Source organism: Vicugna pacos, chromosome 7 (genome assembly GCF_048564905.1).
Source record: "Vicugna pacos chromosome 7, VicPac4, whole genome shotgun sequence".
Lineage (NCBI taxonomy): Eukaryota > Metazoa > Chordata > Mammalia > Artiodactyla > Camelidae > Vicugna > Vicugna pacos.
In genome coordinates, this window is record NC_132993.1 from 66,543,615 (window position 1) to 66,562,931 (window position 19,317).

A 19,317-nucleotide genomic window follows, 5' to 3' on the forward strand; every position below is an offset into this window, starting at 1 on the left:
CTGCTTCCTGGGAAGTTTTTCTGCTGTTTGCTCCTCAATATAGTATTCTTTGCATTATTAACATATCACGCAGCCTCTGCCATCCTGAGAAACGAGTATTCAGGAAGATACCTAACAGTATATATCTGAGACTTTAGTTCAGAGTTGTTGAAAGAATCCTGGAAGAGAGAGAGGTGAGGGAGGAGGACAATCAAGGAAAATGCCAAAGACATTTCAAACTTATTCTTTAGGACAGAGATTCCTAACTGCTTATGAAACATCTTCAAAACCTTTCCACCGACACAGTGGGGATGATCAGAGTGGTGGTAGGAGTAAGAGGGCAATGCCAGGTTCTCTTGTGGTTGGATGAGGTCCTCCGTGAATTTAGAGCGCTTCCCAGATGATCCTAATGAAACCGATAGCAGGACTCATGCTCTAGGAACTGAATAGTTTGGTTTTTCTTTTGAAAATCTAACTCTTGTTCCTAAAATAGGTGATAATTACAATTATTGGTTTGTCTTATTATTGAACATTTTATTGTGCTTACTTCTTTGAGCAACTTTTCAAAATAAATAACCTAAAATATTTTATTCTGTAAACGTGATTCTTATACTTATAAAAGTATATACATTTGCTTTGATATAACTGTAGCTTGTTTGTATGTATGTAGTTTTGTTCTTTTTTCCTTCACATTTCAGATATACATCATCCAGATACTATCATTTTAATGGATGCTCATAATTATATTAATGTATAAGAAATTGCTTAATCCTTAAGCTAGAGTTGGATACTTGGTTTGTTTCTAGTATTTCTCTATTCTAAATATTGCCTCTTGGGAGCATGTGAGGGTTAAAAAAAGTTAAGTCAAAAATTTGCTTTGTTTTCTGATAAGTAACTTAACTCCTCTGAGTCTCAGTTTCCACATTTTAAATAGAAAACCTACCATGCGAGGTTGTTATAAGGTTAAGAATTAAGCACCTGAATGTACTAAAAAAAATCACTTTAAAAGGGTGAATTCTATGGCATGTGAATTATGTCTCAATAAAGCTGTTATTTAATTTTTAGAAAGAAGCACTTGACACAAATAGATGCATGATGAGTAATAGTTATTGAAATTTGCAAAGTCCCTAAAGTGGAAATATTAAATGAAATGATAGCTATAAGTTTATAACTCTGGTTTCAGTTTTCTAGAGAACATTCTCCGGCCGGGGGGGGGGGGGGGGTCAATCCTAGTGTCTTTGCTAACTGCTTCCACGTGGCCTAGCCAGCACACACTCGGTAACACATGCAGTGTTACTCTGATTCAGTTTTCGCCTTCGTTTCATTAATGGTTACTAAGGCTCTGCGATTTTGCCTGTGATGACATCTTGGGTCCTTGAGTGAGGTATCTCCCCCGGCTGGCCCATTTCTGTGCCCCTAAAAGAATGGCCTTTCACTCCCAGCAGGACTCAGGCTGGCAGACTGCCAAGGGGATAACGACCTCTGACCTTTCAACATCATATTCCCTAACTTATCTTTCCTAGGAAAAGTTGTATGATTGAAGACTGAACAGTGACCTGGTGTGACAGAAAAGGCCTGTCACCAACTAGACAGTGGTTTGGGGCCAATCATTTAACCAAACTGGATTTTGGTCTCTTGTTAAATGAGCAGGGTCAGCACTAAGATGACCGCAGATGTTGCTACCAGCTCTGGCGTTTTATGATTCTTAGGGCCTTTGAATTTCTACCCCTTGGTACTCACACCTTTCCTACCGCTGACTTGGGCTTGGCCCTACCTTTCACTTGGTACTGTTGGAGAGATGGGAGAAGGAGCCACAGCGAGCCTGAGGGTTCGCCAAGTGCTGAAGCTAATGTGGCTACCTCTTCCTCAAACTCCAAAGGCCAACTTAGTGTGAATACAGCCTTGTCTTGGTTTTGTTTCTAAGTGGAATGATCACTGCTTTTCCATTAGGTAGACTGTTGGCTATTAGTTGTTTCCTTTAAATGTATCCTAATTTTTTTTCTGACTATAAATGTAATACATTATTTTTTATTGAAATAGAAGAATATAGTACATGTATTAAAATATATATAGTTGAAGTACAATAGTTATATAAGTTACAGGTGTACAATATAGTGATTCACAGTTTTTGAGGGTTATACTTCATTTATAGTTATTATAAAGTATTGGCTATATTCCCTTTGTTGTACAGTATATCCTTCTTGTTTTTAAAACTTCAAGCATTTAAAACAGTACAAACATGACTAGCTTAGTAATTTGAAAGTCTCCCATAATCCAAACCCCTGCTGATAACCACTGACAGCCATTTGGTATTTATTTCTCATCTTTTCTAACCTAAAAGAGCGAAGTAGTATCTCTAGATTTCTTTAATGATTCATGATACTGAACATCTTTTCATATGTTCGTTGGCCATTTGTATTTTTTCCTCTGTGATATCTTTTTCTGTATTAGGCTGTTTTCTATTAGGTTTTTCATGATATTCTTACTGATTTATAAGAACTTCTTGCATAAAAAGGAAATGCACCCTTCTCTTGCATGTATTGGGAATATTTTTCCTGCTTTGTTCTTTCAGTTTCACTTTGTAGTTTGTTTGGTGACCATAAAAAAAAAAAAGAACTTTAAAATTGTGTGTAAAGAGATTATCGTTTTTGTCCTTTCCGTGTCCTCAGGATTTGAGGTTGTTCTTTTAGAAAGGATATTTACCCATATTTCCTTTCAACATTTATTACTTTACTTTTTACAATTAAATATTTGAGCCAGCTGAAGTATATCCATGTGTAGGAATTAAGGACTATTGGCTTTAAATATAAACTTTTTATCAACTAGTGAAAATTGTCCATCTTGGCTTTGGAGCTCAGTGACATCAGCACCCACCAAGTGAGGGCTTTAGGTAAGGCACAGAAAAAAATATGATGAGAGAGAGAGAGGGATTACTCATTTGGTCTGAGAAGAAGTCTAAGAAGTCTAAGATCAAACGGGCTTATTGGAAGAACTGTCTATTGAAATGGACACCTTGATAGCATGGACAAGATTATAGAAGGAGAAGAAGATGAAAGAAGGCATTTGTAAGAGGTGGTCCAGTTTGACTTGCCATGAGCTAGAATTTGGGGGAGCCAGGTTTGAGCACATGGTGGGGAGCTGTGGAGGATTCTTGAGCTGGGGTGTGATTTCCCTTTAGGAAAGTGAATCTGATAGCAGTGTGGCGGTGGGCGGAAGTGAGCATGTGGGAATCTGTCCCAAGACTGTCTTGAATCTAGGTTGGGTTTTTGGTTGGGAGATGGCATAAAGCAGTTCCGGTTAGAAGCAAGTGAGCAAATCCTCCATGCAGAGCAGATCCTTGCAGTGTGGCTCAAGGCACCTGGGCCATATTCTGTCAGGGGTTGAGTCACAGCTAGAAAGTTAGGATGAGATACGATGCAGAGCCCACGATAGTCTTCTGTGGGTGCAGTAAGGCACTAGCCTTAGGAGCGAGTTTGGGGACAGGACTTGAAGGGGAGAAGCAAGAATAAGACAATACCACAAGGACTGAGGTCCATTAAGATGTGGACTCAGACATGGAGGCAGCAAACAGAGAAGAGACTCCAGGAAGGTTGGGTTGATAGTCCCTCATCCAGCTTTGAGCTAAAGGTCCTTAAATTATCCCTCCCCCTGCCCCTTGAAAAGAGAGAGTTCATCCCAAAGCCAGCAATGAGGCTGAGCCTGCAGAACTGGTTACCTGGGATGAGGTGTGGGTGAATCTGGGTGGGACTTTGAGGAAGAAAGATGACTGTGCTCAGCCAGGCAAGGGAAGCAGTTTAATTACCTCCTTTGGGCTCCTTTCTTATTTATCTTCACTATCCTGACATGCAGCTTTGGGGAGTGACCAGCTTTTCCTTGTCTGTGGCTTAAAAATTAGCCCTTGATAATGTTTCTATTTCTTCTTCTTCCCTTTTGTGATGATCTATGACTTGTTCTCTGGATTCTTGCATCTTGAAGAAATTCCCCCATACCTGCTGGATGATGAAAAATTTACCTTTTAATTTTTAGAGAATACTTTTATACTCCAATTTTCATATTGCTTAAATTGTATTTTTTAGTAACTTGATAATCAGCTTTATTGTGGGGGGTAAGTAACTAGGTTTATTTATTTGTTTTGTTTATTTTTTGATGGTGGTACTGGGGACTGAACCGAGGACCTTGTGCATACTAAGCACGTGCTTTACCACTGAGCTATTCCCTGCTCCCCATATTGTTTAAATTGAATTTAACCTTTCTGTCCTTTGTAGCCTCTTTTACCTCCATGTGTTGATACACTTCTTGACAGTATCCAGCTAGTCTTTATTGAGAAGCTGTTAGGGACTCTAAAAGTCTTGATACGTGATATTCAGAATGGCTTTATGGTTCTAAACTTGGAGGTTACATCCATCTGGACACCGACATATACCATATTCAATGCTTTGTTCTTCTTTTAGACATTAGAAAGTCAGACGCAGTCAGAACTAAATGATGAAGAGGCTTTGGCTCCAAATGGCTGGAAAACTCATCGCATAGTTAGGAATTCTACTCATAAAAGCCGCAGGAATTCACGAAAGCGTCAGAGTGGCCTTGATGAGGAAACCAGTGGATCTGTAAGTTGTTTTTCACTTAAGTCTTTGTTTAGTTATGCTGCTGAAATTCTTAGCCTTGCAAGTATATTGCAGGCACAGATGATTTCTACTATGAACCATACTCTTCTTGAACAAAGGAAATTCCAGATTTTAAATGTATTTGTCAATGAATTGAAATCAATTCCAATCAAAAATAGATTTCTGATGAAAAAAGATCCAAAAGCATAGGCTTTGTGCTTAGATGCTTAAAATTAAGATGATATTTTGTTCATTTTTGAGATCCATAGATAAACAAGTCTGGTCTAAAGTAGGAGGTCCTGGTATTGGCATACTCTATTATATAGGATTACATTTAATTGTCTATGCTAGAAAATCCAGTCTAATACCAATTTAAGAAAAATAAGGGTTTTTTTTTTATCTCTTTCACATAAAAAAAAAAAAATCTTAGAGGTGAGAAACCCAGGGCTAGAATGGTGCCTCTACCACTGATACCATGGATTTAGGCTCCTTTCATATTTATCTTCACTATCCTGACATGCAGCTTCCATTCTCTATGGTCTAAAATGGCTTCTGAAGCTCCAGCCATCACATCCATGTTCCAAGCAGCAGGAAGAAACAAGGATTTTCCACACGTCCCACACAATACTTTTATTTATATGTCATTGGCCATAACCTAATTACATGGCTATACTTAGCCACAAGAGAGGGTAGAAAACTGAATCTTTTTGCCATATGCATTGCTACTCTGAGTAAGATTGGAATTCTCTTACTAAGAAAAAGGGGAGAATAACCAGAAATAGCCAAAGTGTACACTCATTAACATTTCTCACCTGAGGACTTGGGGTGTTATTCATTCAAGTTAACAGAAGCTTTTTAATATAAAGGGAATCCATTCCTAGAAAAGATACTTATTTATATCAAGAAATGGTTTGAAAATATATTTTGATGTTATTTACCAATAATGGGGAATTTACTTTTACTCTTGTGTTGGCCTGAAGAAACTAATCCTACAGAGAGTTCATTGCATATGTTTTTCTCTGCCCACAGTGTTATTTCCTGCAGAAATTACAGGGGTTCTCCTAGAGAGCTCAGTCTTGGTATATTGATGAAGCGAAGAATAGCAACTGTATTATTGTGGAGCCAAATTATCATAAGATAAACAGTGGCCCCCTTTTTGGCTATGTAAATATTGGCTTCTCATTTTCTCGTTTATCTTGAGAGTTACAGTGCTAAATCTTGAGAGTCTGGTATTTTAGAGGAGCACTTCTCTTGGAGAAGAGCACAGAGAAGAGGGGAAGGCAGAAAATGCCAAATGACAAGGTTGTCGTAAGTGCCGTCACAGAGGGATAAAAAGCGTGCCCAGGGAGCGGGGAGATGAAGTCTGGTTAGAGGAAGCTAGGAAGACCTGTTGGTGTGTGTTGAACAGCAGGCTGAGGAACAGGCTCACTGATCAGGCTGGAGACCAGGACTTAAAGATAATGTTATCTAAGGAGGGGGAAAGAACCCTAAAATGCAGAGAAAATGGGTGATTTGAAAGAAGAGGGCCAAGTGCAACCTTTGTTTAGGGTTTCTGTATCACAGTGACACAAATGTGACCTATTTAAACAACCGTAAGGCTGTGGGATTCCATAGGCACCTTTTGTATCTAGTTTAATGCTAAACCACCTCTACAGTCAGAATATTCTCCTTTCTGTGACCTCAATGCTGCATGCTTGACCAGAGAGTGAGTTCAACATTTGCTGAGAACCTGATATGTTCCAGGCATTGGGCTATTTCTAGTGATGTAAAGAAATCGTCTTCATCTTAAAAAAAAATTCAGCAAGACATGTAAACAAATAAATAGGAGGGGGGAATCACAAAACAAGCTAAGCTATGAAATAGGAGAAGTCAGCACAGGGAAGCGTGGTAAAAGAAAAAGGGCATAATTACTTTGGTCTTGTGAGTTGAGAACATGTCACAGAAAAGGCAGCCCTGGGCAGGGTTCCAGGGTGAGGAGACCAGGCTCCAATTCTCAGGTTAATCATAGCACTGTACATTGATGAGGGCACTTATCTGTCTGCTCACTGGTCTCGTCTTATTTGACCCCAACATCATCCTGGAGCCAAGTTGGGACTTGAATTCTAGGGCATTTTGTGCCCAGATCCTGCTGCTGCTCATTCTGCTGAGGCTGGAATAGAGATGGGCTGGTCACACCATGAAGATTGCTTCTCAGGTGAAGGACTCATATTCAGCTCCTGCTGTGGCATCAGTAGATGTTGTTAATATTTTATAACATCCTGTCCAACCCTCTAGTAGTTGCTGTAGCCAGGTTTTTCTCTGCACTTACTTTGCAAGTTTCTTATGAGCAATGCCAGACCTTCTCTGTGTCCAACTCTGGTGACTGTTGTGTTATCCTGTTTGTCCTGATGTGTGTATGTTCCAGGATGAAGATGTGCCACCAGCGTCTTTTCTGAAGATCCTGCAACTGAATAAGACGGAATGGCCCTACCTCGTGGTGGGAACACTGTGTGCTATTGCCAACGGAGCCCTCCAGCCTGCCTTCTCCATCATCTTCTATGAGATGATAGCCGTGAGTCCAAAAGCAGCACCGGACAGCTGGAGTTGAGTCAGTTCAGCACTAAATCAGTTCCCAGGCCAACCTCACCACTGGGTCCACTTTGGAGTAAAGCAGCCCCAAATTAAACGAAGCCAAAGGTTTTAATTCACTTTTGACGACAACTGTGAGGCAGAAGAAAACCTTTTGAACCATTCTAAGTTATGCTCTTAATGAGATGGTACACTGTAAAATCTGCCAAGGAGGCATTCGAATTCCCTCTCTTCATTTGGGTGAATTGATGTCAGGCAATGACCCCCATCTCGTTAGTGGAGACGAGGTGCCTGTGTCTCAGGATGGCCGGGGGCAGGGGGTGGTGTTGGGGGGAAGAGTTCAAGTCTCAGTGTTGAAGAGGCCAGGCTCTGGGCACAGACCCTCCTCACCACTTAATTGCCATGCAAACCTAGGGCAAGATGCTTTCTCTTGCTTGTACCTCAGTTTCTTCATCTGTAAAATAAACCTCTGTCCTATGGGTGAAGATTAAAAGAGACTATATAGGTAACCATGCAGAGAACATTTAAGAGTGTCTGCCTCCAAGTAAGTCTTCAAAAAGTGCTAGCTACTCCATCACTGTTTACCAAGCCTTACAGGCCGTGGGGAGGCTGAGACTAAGAAGAAAAACTCAGACTCAGACTATCCAGTCGTCAAGTTCACTGGGGGATATATTCACCAGAAGTTATCAGAAATATCTAAGGCTTTGTAAAATCCAGCATTTATACTTTATAATCTTACTCAACCTCTAATATTATCGGAGAGACATTTTTCTGAAAGATGAACTGTTCTCCATCAGAGAATAATTTCATTATTCTCTTTTTTAATTTTTTGATTATTCATCTCATGTAAGAAGTTTATTATGCTTATGACTTTGAACATTGATCTACAATTAAGACCACAAGCTAAAACATAAATAAATTAGAAAGAACCCTCCAGCTGTTTTTAAATTCCAAAGTAAAGCCATCCCTGGCTCTCTTGCAATTCAAGAACTGTGTGGATTGTGTTTCGGTTTTGGGGCATCTCCTTTATGTTAAATGCTGCTCTGGCCACTGGAGACAGAGCTGGATACAAAAATAAATCAAGTCATGCCCTCAGGAGTTTCCCTTCTTTTGGGACAGACACACAACACACAAAGAAAAAACAAATACATAACATGTCATGGGACAGCAAGTGGTTTAAAAGCCAAATCAGGCCATAGAGGAGCCAGAGATGGGGGTGCTGCTTCGTGTGGGTGGGTCAGAGGAGGTCTCCCTGGGCAGAGGCCCTGTGGAGTGAGGGCTGGGGGGCCGGCAGGGGGCAGGCAGAAGTTTCAGGCAGAGGGAGCAGCAAATGCAGAGGAAGAGGAACAAACGCTAAGAGGTGCAACCACACACAATCCACGTATAGTGTTTCAACCCTTGTTAACCACCACGTACTCCTCGAATTCATTGAGAAAGGAGAACAGTGGCTCCCAGAGGGCTGGGGGAGGGCTTAGGGGTGGTCCTGTTTCATGGGTACAGAGTTGCAGTCAGGGATGATGACAGGTTCTGGAGGTGGATGGTCATGAAGATAGCACAGCACTGAATTGTACACTTAAAAATCTACCAGTTAACTATTTTTCTGTTATTTAAATTTCACCACAATAAAATAAAACCAATATTCAAATCTAGTTTTTAAAAAGCTATTGTTTGTGAGAGGAACAAGCATGCCTCATGTAATCCGAGTGGGTATTTTAAATGCTCTGTTGTAGATTTTTGAGCCAGGAGATGATGAAGTGAAGCAGCAGAAATGCAACATGTTCTCACTGCTTTTCTTAGGTCTGGGAATTATTTCTTTTTTCACTTTCTTCCTTCAGGTAAGTGCCTATGATTCGATCTTCTCATCGAGTCTACATTCAGTTAGAGAATATAGATTATCGATTCATTAGATTTTTTTTTACTGATTATCTATTAATATAGACTAATTATCGATTAATCAAAAGCCAGTCAAAACTTTAGTTTTTGGAACCTGGAGCTTCCAAATTTTAGACAGAAATGAATTGCAAACACAGTTGGCACAAGTCTCTTATAGAGGCCAGGGTCCTAAGAGGGAGGACTTGTGCCTTCCCTGTGTGCTAAATTACATCAGATTACATACAGGTCTACCCTTGGCAAACGTTTATTACTGAGACAAAAAGAGACTTGAATTCACAGGCCAACATGCCTACCAGTTAAATTCAACTAGTTAGAAACTGGGGAAAAATATCAGTACAGTAGCATTCTCTTTTTATTACTCTTTGCATAACATCAAGGAACTTCTCTGATCCATTCTTCCCTAATTGACAAACTATTTGAAAGAATGCACATTATATTGCATTTAGGTATGTACACATGGCCAGAAATGAACTAGTAAACCTTGTTCTGAGTACTTTTCTACCTAGACTTCCATCACATTTCTTTTGTCTCTTTAATTCAGTGAGCACCACACAGGCTTTTCCAGGACAATCCATTAAGTCCACAAAGTGATATTTGCTGGTCATGCCCAGCGTGCTTCTCTATTATTGTTGTTGAACCAATGGTCATAGGGAGCCAAGCTCTCTATTTAGGAAGCATTACCTTGCTGGTGGCAACTCAGTGATCTGACCCAGCCGCAGGCCCTGGTGTGTTAGGGAGTGGAGCTCGTTATACACACGGGCTGCACAAACAGTGGGCTGATGGATGGAACTGTGGTGCCCACGTGGGCCGTGAGCTATCTGCTGGCAAAGGCGGGAGGAAACCGGGGCGGTCTAAGCCTGGACCCCTGGGGCAGACTCGCCCTGGGCACTGACCACTTGGGATGTATCCTTCCCCAGAGTGCACCCTCCGCTTGCAACCCGCTGCCTACACTGACATTCGGTGTGGCTGGAGGCTCCCACCCATCCCGAGTGCCACAGAAGCAAGCCCAGCTGTGCACATCAGGGCTGCTTTCCAGTTTGCACTTGGTGTGATTAGAAGGAGAAAAAGTGTCTGGCAAGGATGCTGGGGGAGAAAGAGTAACCTAATTGTTCCCTAATCTGAGAGCAGGCAGAGCTGTGATGGGGAGGCAGTGAACTCACGCGGAGCCCAATACTACAGACCTCCTCCTTCCTGCTACCCTACCCTACACGACATAGAATAGAATTTGGCATAAAATTTTGTTACTTCTTTTTGAGACCTTTTTGCTTTAAGTATTAAAAACACAGTGAAAGTTGCGATCAAGTACTGTATTGTTCTCACTGGGATGTCGTCCTTGCAAGTTTTGAAAAGGAAGCCTGTGTAGAATGGTTCAGAAGCCAGAACTGGACACTTCTAAGGTTTGGGGTTTTATGACACTAATGATTAGGCAGGACATGAATCTTAAGTTGGGACTTTGAATTCATACTTGGTTCTAGACTTCGTTATTTGGATAGTTGATTAATATAGAAGTAATACAGTACACTCACTGGTGTCAGAATGCTTGTGACGATCTAAAGGAACAAAAGCTTCTCTTCTCGACCAGGGCTTCACATTTGGAAAAGCTGGCGAGATCCTCACCACACGGCTTCGATCAATGGCTTTTAAAGCAATGCTGAGACAGGTGAGTGTGCGCACTGAAGTGTTTCTTTCATTTCAAGCCTCTTCCTGTTCTTACTGGTGTGCTGCGTCCGTGTCGTGGGTCCTGGGTGCTCATCTGAGGACAGATCAGGGCCCTGCACATTGTCCTGGTCCTCAGTATCCAAAGACCTTGCAGGGTTTTCATGAGAGTAGGCTCAATTGGGGGGCTTATCTTGCAACTCTCTCTATCCACCATGAGGATACATATATTTCAAGGACCTGTATCTCCTCTCTGGATTCTGCACAGGCCCTGGTGAGTCTCCAGGATGCTTTAAACAAAGGAAGGGGTAGTTGGCAGTAGTTCTGTCTCAGAATTGACCATACTCACTATAGGTTTTACCAAATGTTGGTAATTGAGTTTCATTGGAGCTCTGCTTTCACATTCACTTGTTAATTTACTCAGTCGTTACCCACTGTATACCAGATAGTGTGCTGGGAGGTGGGACTATAAAATGCATTATCTGCCCTCTTGGGGAGTTCACAGCCTAATGCAGGGCATGTGGGAAAACGTGCTAATATGAATTCTCTATTTTTATAGAGAAGGCTTAAGAGAGGGCCAGAATATTACTCATCTAATTGACAGGAATTGATTCCAGTCCTGTTGACAAAAGAGCACATTTTTATCAAGTTTGAGTTTGCAAACCTTTTTTCAATGTTTTTTTTAAATTATGGCTTTGTAGGGAAAGTTATTTTTTATGAAATGAAAAGATGCTGTGGATGAGTTTCTTATAATTAAAATTGTACGTAAGATAGACTATTTTAATCCTGGTTTAAAAGAAAACAAAAACATGGTAAGAAACCAGGGCTGATGATCTCATGTTTAGAATTTATAACAAAGAGCTGTGTCCAGCCCAGCTCCACCCTCTTTTGTGAGAGACACCACCGCACCCAGGAAGAAGTGTCCGTAGTACAAGCTGTGAGGACAGGGTGACGGACCAACTACAGGCACCCACAACCTCAGGCGGAGCTGGCAGGGTGCACGGCTGCAATCTGGATAAGGCCCGCCACCCCACCAGTGTTTTCTCTCATTACATTAGAGCAGCCGGGGCCCGGGGAACCGGTAGGCTCTGAGGCTGTGTGCTCAGGGCAGGGACCAGGGCTCCGCACTGCACGCAAGGTCCCCTAAACTCCAACACCCAGGTTCAGTGCAGGTATTTCCTTAGCACTGAAGGTTTGGGAGATGCCATCTGACTTTCTTTGCTTATTGTGTTTTAACCTGAAACTAAATTAAAGGTGTATTTTGTGCCACAGGACATGAGCTGGTTTGATGATCATAAAAACAGTACCGGTACGCTTTCTACAAGACTTGCTGCAGATGCCTCCCAAGTCCAAGGAGTATGTAGACCACGCTCTACTACCGTTTTCTTGAACATGGCTTTGAATAAACATACGGCATAGCTGCAACCATTAAGCTGCCTTCAGCTGCAAATAACAGAAACCTCAACTCAAACTGGCCTAAACGAGGAAAGTTTAGACTGAAGTGTGAATTGATCCACTGGCTCAAAAATGTCCCGAAGGACCCAGGTGCCCTCCCTTTGTGTGGCTCTGAGTGGCTTTCAGTCTCAGGGTTGGCTTCATCCTAAGTTTTGTTCCCTCATGGCCAGAGGGTGGATGCTAGTAGCAACCAGAGCTACAAGCTTCCTTGTTTCCCATCCACTGAAAGAGAGCGCACACCTGGACCTCAACCACCAAACACCCTGCCTTTAAATCTAATTTAGGCTAATTTGGGTCACATGCCCAACCCAGACCCGATAACTGTCTCTGGGGAATGCCGCGCTCTCCCTGGCTTACGCCCCAGCCCTGACGCTGAGGTCTGTTGCCATGAAGCTCACTGCTTCTACGCAGCGCAGGAGAGGCACCTGGCACGTCCCTATGGCATCCCTCGTTTTCTGAGCGGTACGAATTTTAGTCTTTCATCTTTATGTATGCTTTATAGCGGTTGGTCTCTTAGGAGATGTAACCTTTGTGACAGATGGTCTCTTGGAGCTCGTGAATCTCTCTCTTACACATTTGAAGTGAACAGGCTTTAAAATACCCAGAGTGCCCGGCATTAGTTTCCTCTTTCCATGTTGCCTTCATGAAAAAGTCCACAGTCTAGCCCCAAAGCAGAGCTGCTGACTCCTGGGCTTTACAATGCTGAATTCGTGTTGGGTAGGAGAGGAATGAGATTTGAAAGGCACGAACAAAGAAAAACCTGCAGAGCCTCCTGAGTTACGCACAGGTGTCTTGGGTTTATTACATGTTAGTGCAGGCACAAAACCCTCTCTTGACGCTTTGGCCAGGAATCCGAAGGCTGCAGCTCATGGATTTGCACTTAAAACACGACTTCTCTCTTCTTTTGTTCTTCCAGGCCACCGGGACCAGGTTGGCTTTAATTGCGCAGAATACAGCTAACCTTGGAACTGGGATTATCATATCATTTGTCTACGGTTGGCAGTTAACCCTTTTGCTGCTATCGGTTGTTCCCGTTATTGCTGTCTCAGGAATTGTTGAAATGAAATTGCTGGCTGGAAATGCCAAAAGAGATCAAAAAGAGCTGGAAACAGCTGGAAAGGTGGGTCAAAGAAGGCTACAGCTAGGCTAAGTATGGTTTTTAGACATGTGTTTATCTGATTGATGTATTACAACATGCATGTTTTAATAATGTTTGTGCTCACTACAACTAATTATTGTCAACACTATGATTGAAATATTTTACTGTGTCAATGCCAAGAACTTGAAAATAGGATAATTAAGATTTTTAGCCTATAGAAAGTGCTTTTCACGTGGTTATTAAAAATTTCTGAATTTTCAAAGTTCATTTTACCTTTTACTTCATATACTGATGCCATTGATAGGACAAAAGTTACCCCTGTTTACCAATGAAGAGCCCTTAAGGCAGAGAATTATAAGTAAATTGTTCAAAGTAGGACGTTTGCCAGTACTTAAGACAGTTGTTTTCCTTGGCTGTGATTTCTGTAATGAAGCTAGGGAGCCACCAGGTGGCATTAATGCTCCTGTTTGTGGTGGTAACTGTAATGGCAGTAGGGCACACACTTGGGCCTCACTTTGTGCCAGTTGCTGTTCTAAGTACTTAGATGCACCGGCTCATCCTCACAATAGTCCTGTGAGGCAGGTACTGATGTTACTCCAATTTTACAAATGCGGAGCCTCAGAATCAAACAACTTAAAGGCATGTCTGGCATTCAAGTCCTGGTCTAATTTCCAAGTTTTTTTTACTCTATGGCCTCTTTTAAATCTACATATAAACATTTTACTTACATGTACGTGTATTTAAATGTTTAAATGTAGATTACAGCCAGGAGATTTTTTTTACCCTTATTTATGCAATTATTATCCTTTTTGAGACACCAGGAGGTGAATCACATAATGAATATAAATTGTGATAGAATTCCTACAGCACACACTTACAAAGCCCTTTGACAAACATGACTGCATCTGGCTTTAATACAGTTACTTGAGGTGAGGCAGATGTGTCTCCCCCGCATGGACACCAAAGCCGTCAGAAGTTGAGTGACTTGCTCCAGATGTGTGGCATGTGCGGGGTGACACTGAGGTTGTTTCCATGTCTTGACTAATATAAATAGTGCTGCTATGAACAGTGCGGTGCATGTATCTTTTCAAACTGGACTTTCCTCCTGATATATGCCCAGGAGTGGGATTGCTGGATAATATGGTAAGTCTGTTTTTAGTTTTTTTTAAGGAATCTCCATACAGTTTCCCAAACTGCATTCCCACCAACAATGTAGGACGTTTCCCTTTTCTCCACACCCTCTCCAGCATTTATCGTTTGTGGACTTTTTAATGATGGTCATTCTAACATGTGTGAGGTGATAGCTTGTTGTAGTTTTGATTTGCATTTCTCTGGTAATTAGTAATGATGGGGATCTTTTCATATGCCTGTTGACCACCTGTATGTCTTCATTGGAGAAATGTCTGTTTAGGTCTTCTCTTCGTTTTTTTGATTGGGTTGTTTATTTTTTATGTTATTGAGTTGAATGAGTTGTTTATATATTCTGAAAATTAAGCCCTTGTCAGTCTCATCTTTTACCAATATTTTCTTCCATTCCAGAGGTTGTCTCTTTGTTTTGCTTATGGTTTCCTTTACTGTGCAAAAGCTTATAAGTTAAATTAGGTCCCATTTGTTTATTTTTGCTTTTACTCTATTGCCTGAGTACACTGCCCTAGGAGAACATTGCTAAGATTTATGTCAGAGAATGTTTTTCCTGTGTTCTCTTCTAGGAGATTTGTGGTCTTGTCCTATGTTTAATACTCAGTCAACTCTTGACCAACCCAAAATGGTTGGCAACCAAACCCACATCGAAAAAAAAGGTTCTCATTCATCTGGGTGCAGATTAATCATAGTTTAAGAGCATTAGGATTTGGGATCCTCCCTGTTACTATCTTCCAGAAAGGGCTTGGTAAAGAGGGTGCTGAAGGCTTGGCTGGGAAGAGGAGGAGGGGCCACACAGTAACCCTCTTGACTCAGGCCCTGCCTAATTACTGAGATTAGGGGCCTGCTGAACCAGAATTAACCCTCTGAGCGCTTAACCCATAACCAGAAAATCCAGAGTTGCGTGTAAAGTCCTAACAACTACTTTCTCCTTGTGTAAATTGTGAAGTCAGGGAAGCAGAAGAGCATCATGGGTTAAGAACGTGGACTTGGCATCAGAGAGCCTGATAGACAGCTCTGGGCAGGTCCTTTAACATCTCCCTGCCTCAGTTCCTCACCTGTGCAAATAGGAATAACCACCCGCACCTCACAGGGTTTGTCGTGAGGCGAGATGACATCATGTCAGTTAAGTGAGCTAGTGCCTGGCACACAGTAAAAGCCCGGGAAGTATTCTCTGTTCTGGCTATTATTACTGTTAGATGTTCATTTATAATAAAGATAGAAGCCAGTTCTCTCTTCTAGGCTCTTAACCTATGAAGAGAGCAAAGCCACGAAGGGGTCTGACTAAAGCCAGTCATGTCCCTGCCTGGTGGCAGGGCTGGGAACAGAATCAGGCTTCTGGTGCCCAGGCCACCATTCACACCCCAAGCTGCTCAGTCTCCCTGGGCAGAGGGAGACTTGCCACCGTATTTAGCACAACCAGAAGTGCTTTTAAGGGTTTTTCAGAGAGCTTGTCCTCAGGAACAGGTTATGCCTTTGCTTTCCAGACTGAAGGAACTGAAAACCCATCAACATAACCTTCAGGATTCTTTCAACAGAGCCCTAAGTCTTATACTTTTTTAAAATTATTACTTCAGAAGTAAAAGCCCCACTTCTTTTTTTTTTCCATTTTGTTCTTTTTTTTTTAATTGACATATAATTGATTTACAATGTTGTGTTAGTTTCTGGTGTACAGCATAGTGATTCAGTTGTACATATATACTCTTTTCATATCCTTTTTCATTATAGGTTATTACAAGATATTTAATATAGTTCCCTGTGCTGTGGAGTAGGACCTTGTGGTCTGTTTTATGTATAGTAGTTTGTATCAGCTAATCCCCAATCCTACTTTATCCCCCACCTTTCCCCTTTGCTAACCATAAGTTTGTTTTCTATGTCCGTGAGTCTCTTTCTGTTTTGTAAATAAGTTCATTTCTATCATTTTTTTTAGATTCCACATAAAAGTGATAAAATATGATATTTGCTTTTCTCTGTGTGACATACTTCACTTAGTATGACCATCTCTAGGTCCATCCATGTTGCTGCAAAAAGCCCTACTTCTAATCAAGATCTGTTGTATATTACAGATTGCAACAGAGGCAATAGAAAATATTACTACAGTTGTGTCCTTGACCCAGGAGAGAAATTTTGAATCAATGTATGCCGAGAAACTTTACGGAGCTTACAGGTAACGAGCACATGATCGTTACTAAGAACTTAGTGTTTTCTTGGGCTGAATTATTGTTTCCGGTTTTTGTTGCTGCTGCAAACACTGATATGACTGTAAGGGTGACTTTTTTTTCCCAATAATTATCTCACTGAAAATAAGTAACTTTTTGAGGCAGCTGGACCACAGAATTGGATTTTTACATCTCTTGTAAAAACAGTCGGATTGGGTCTCCAAGAGTATGTGTTTCGCCAATGCAGGCAACACCAGTGACTCATCTGGGTGCCTCAGGATAAACTATTCTGTTAGGGAGTTACTCAAACCTTTATTCTCTTTGGAGTACGTAGACTGAACTAAAGGTGAGATGTGTTACCTGATTACAGTATTCCCTTTGTTTTCTGGATTGAGGACCAGATCCATTGCACTCTGAAAACAAAGATACGTAGCATATTTCACTTCTTCCTAGTTGTACAGTTCAACAAACCCCCAGCACCTGTTTGCCACTTGTTTCCAACCAGGGCCTGTTTCTATAAATGAATATATTTTAACACTAACAAAATTGAATACAACTTAAGTGACCACTTTGTAGACTAGAACAATAGTTTAGAGCACTTATACATTTGAACAAGGATAGTGGAAATTCTCAGTGCAACCATCTCCTTTGTGAGGTGTACTTCATGCAGCTGCCTTTGTCTGTCCATTCGGTGTTTGACACGTATCTGTCAGTAGCACTGTAAATTGTTCAGGAATGGTAAGTGTAATGACACCAGGCTCACAGCACGTAAGGTAAACTGTCCAAATCAGTAATACTTCACATTGTCCCTCTTGCCAGATACCTTCCTTCTTATCTGGGAGCAAATAAGTTATTGTTCTTTTGGAGGGTTTAGAATGACAAGTATAACAACGTAATTAAACTAATAAAGGATAGCATGAGCTCTAATGAGAAATGGTGCAAAACAAATTGTACTGGGGGCTGGTGGGATCTAGCTTTGGGAAGAACTTCTGATGTGTGTCTAAATAAACCTTAGTTACCCTATTTTCCTGAATCTGAAATGTGTTGTTTTTTTTTTAATGGAGGTACTGGGGATTAAACCCAGGACCTCGTGCATGCTAAGCAAGTGCTCTACCCCTGAGCTGTACCCATCCCTCCAAAATGTGAACTTGGACATGAGACTAACTAATCACAGAAGACAGGTAATAATATTAAAGAAGTCACATTTAGACAACTCAAACTTTAGTCCTAACTTTGACATCTTTGTTTTGACACGGTAATCATGTTTGCAGCGTAAGAGTTGACTATCTGAGTTGTCAGATAATCACATGTAGTAATAACAGTCACTGTCATTTGAGCAACCACTGTAAGCTGGGCACTGTGCTAGACATTTGTATTGTATGTTTAGTTCTCAAAACAATCCTACATCATACTGATCATTCCCATCTTACCAACCAGAAAACTGGTATGTAGAGAGGTTAAATCACTTACTCCAATTAATTATAATTGAAGGCAGAATTTAAATGTAGGTTGACTAGACTTAGAAGCTGAGCCCTTTGCATGACACAGGGCTGAGAGAGGCTGAAGAGATGGTTACATATTATACTCATTTGCTTTACAGGAATTCTGTGCGAAAGGCACACATCTATGGAATTACTTTTAGTATTTCACAAGCATTTATGTATTTTACCTATGCCGGTTGTTTTCGATTTGGTGCCTATCTCATTGTGAATGGACACATGCGCTTCAGAGACGTTATTCTGTAAGTAACTTTTAATATATTGAGATTATTCTATCGTGAGGTTTCACTAGGTCTATGCCAAAGTTTGGAGTAGACCAAAAAAACTCACTGGTTTTAAGATGAGGTCACAGAGTTGAATGTACGACAGAAATCTGATGTGGTTAGTGTTCCAAGGACAGTTGGATTATCTAAGTGGTCTGAAATTAACCAAGCTCATGAAAATGTTCATAAACCAGAATTTTAGTAATACATAGAAGTCCAGTCAGGAGGACAATGAATGTTCTCAGTGCAGAAACAAATCATAATTTGAAAATTGCTGGTGCCTATGGACCCAAAACAAAGGGTTAAAATAGCTTATTATTTATCTGCAACCAAAGGTAGCCTTAACAGTGAGGTGAGAATGCTTGACTGAAGTCTGGAAAAAGCTGTCTTCCCTAACCAGACCTGGGGTGACCCTGTCTACTTTTGCCTCTTAGCCTTTCCAGTTTTCTTGGTTTCCAAGGCTAATCAATGGCCTTTCTAATTGATGAATTCTTCTCAAATTATACTAACTACATTCAATTAGGTTGTAGTCCAGTCTTGCCAAAGGGAAGCCATTCTTTTCAAGATCGCTTGGCATGTTTCTGCTCTGATGGGATGATTTTAGAGCAGTAGCAGGCAACCTTTCTTTTTTTTTAAAGCAGGGTCAAGACAGACAAAGAGCTATTCATTTGTTCCCATCCAAAATTAAAATAACCATGAAAAAAGAATATATAATCTTTGCAGCAAGCAGGATTCCAGCAGGAAACAAATGGCCATGCAAACGGAGGAGATTTTGCTTAAGAGTCTGTTTACCAAGATGTGAGAAGTGCTAAGTACGGTCAGCAGTGCCCAGCTAGGAACTGGCTGGGAACCAGCTAGGAACTTAGCAGTGCCCGCTAAGACCTTACTTAAGCCTAAAGGGCAACAGAAGGGGAGGAGGGCCTTCTGCGGTCTTTTGTGGAGGGACACCAACCCTCCAACAAGAAAGAGGCCAACAGAACAAATGCCCTGGCCCCACTCTCC

The 19,317-nt window shown here is 41.2% G+C and overlaps 1 protein-coding gene across 3 annotated transcripts in view; it reads left to right on the plus strand.

Moving 5' to 3' along the window:
- Positions 1-19,317, plus strand: part of LOC102537160 (phosphatidylcholine translocator ABCB4) — a 59,559-nt gene that overhangs the window by 30,788 nt on the left and 9,454 nt on the right. For all 3 annotated transcript variants that reach the window (XM_072965081.1, XM_072965082.1, XM_072965083.1), the window contains 8 exons: positions 4,431-4,586; positions 6,988-7,134; positions 8,882-8,986; positions 10,627-10,704; positions 11,973-12,056; positions 13,072-13,275; positions 16,461-16,561; positions 18,154-18,294. In XM_072965081.1, coding sequence (XP_072821182.1) covers positions 4,431-4,586; positions 6,988-7,134; positions 8,882-8,986; positions 10,627-10,704; positions 11,973-12,056; positions 13,072-13,275; positions 16,461-16,561; positions 18,154-18,294 — 1,016 coding nt within the window. The remainder of the gene's footprint in view (positions 1-4,430; positions 4,587-6,987; positions 7,135-8,881; positions 8,987-10,626; positions 10,705-11,972; positions 12,057-13,071; positions 13,276-16,460; positions 16,562-18,153; positions 18,295-19,317) is intronic.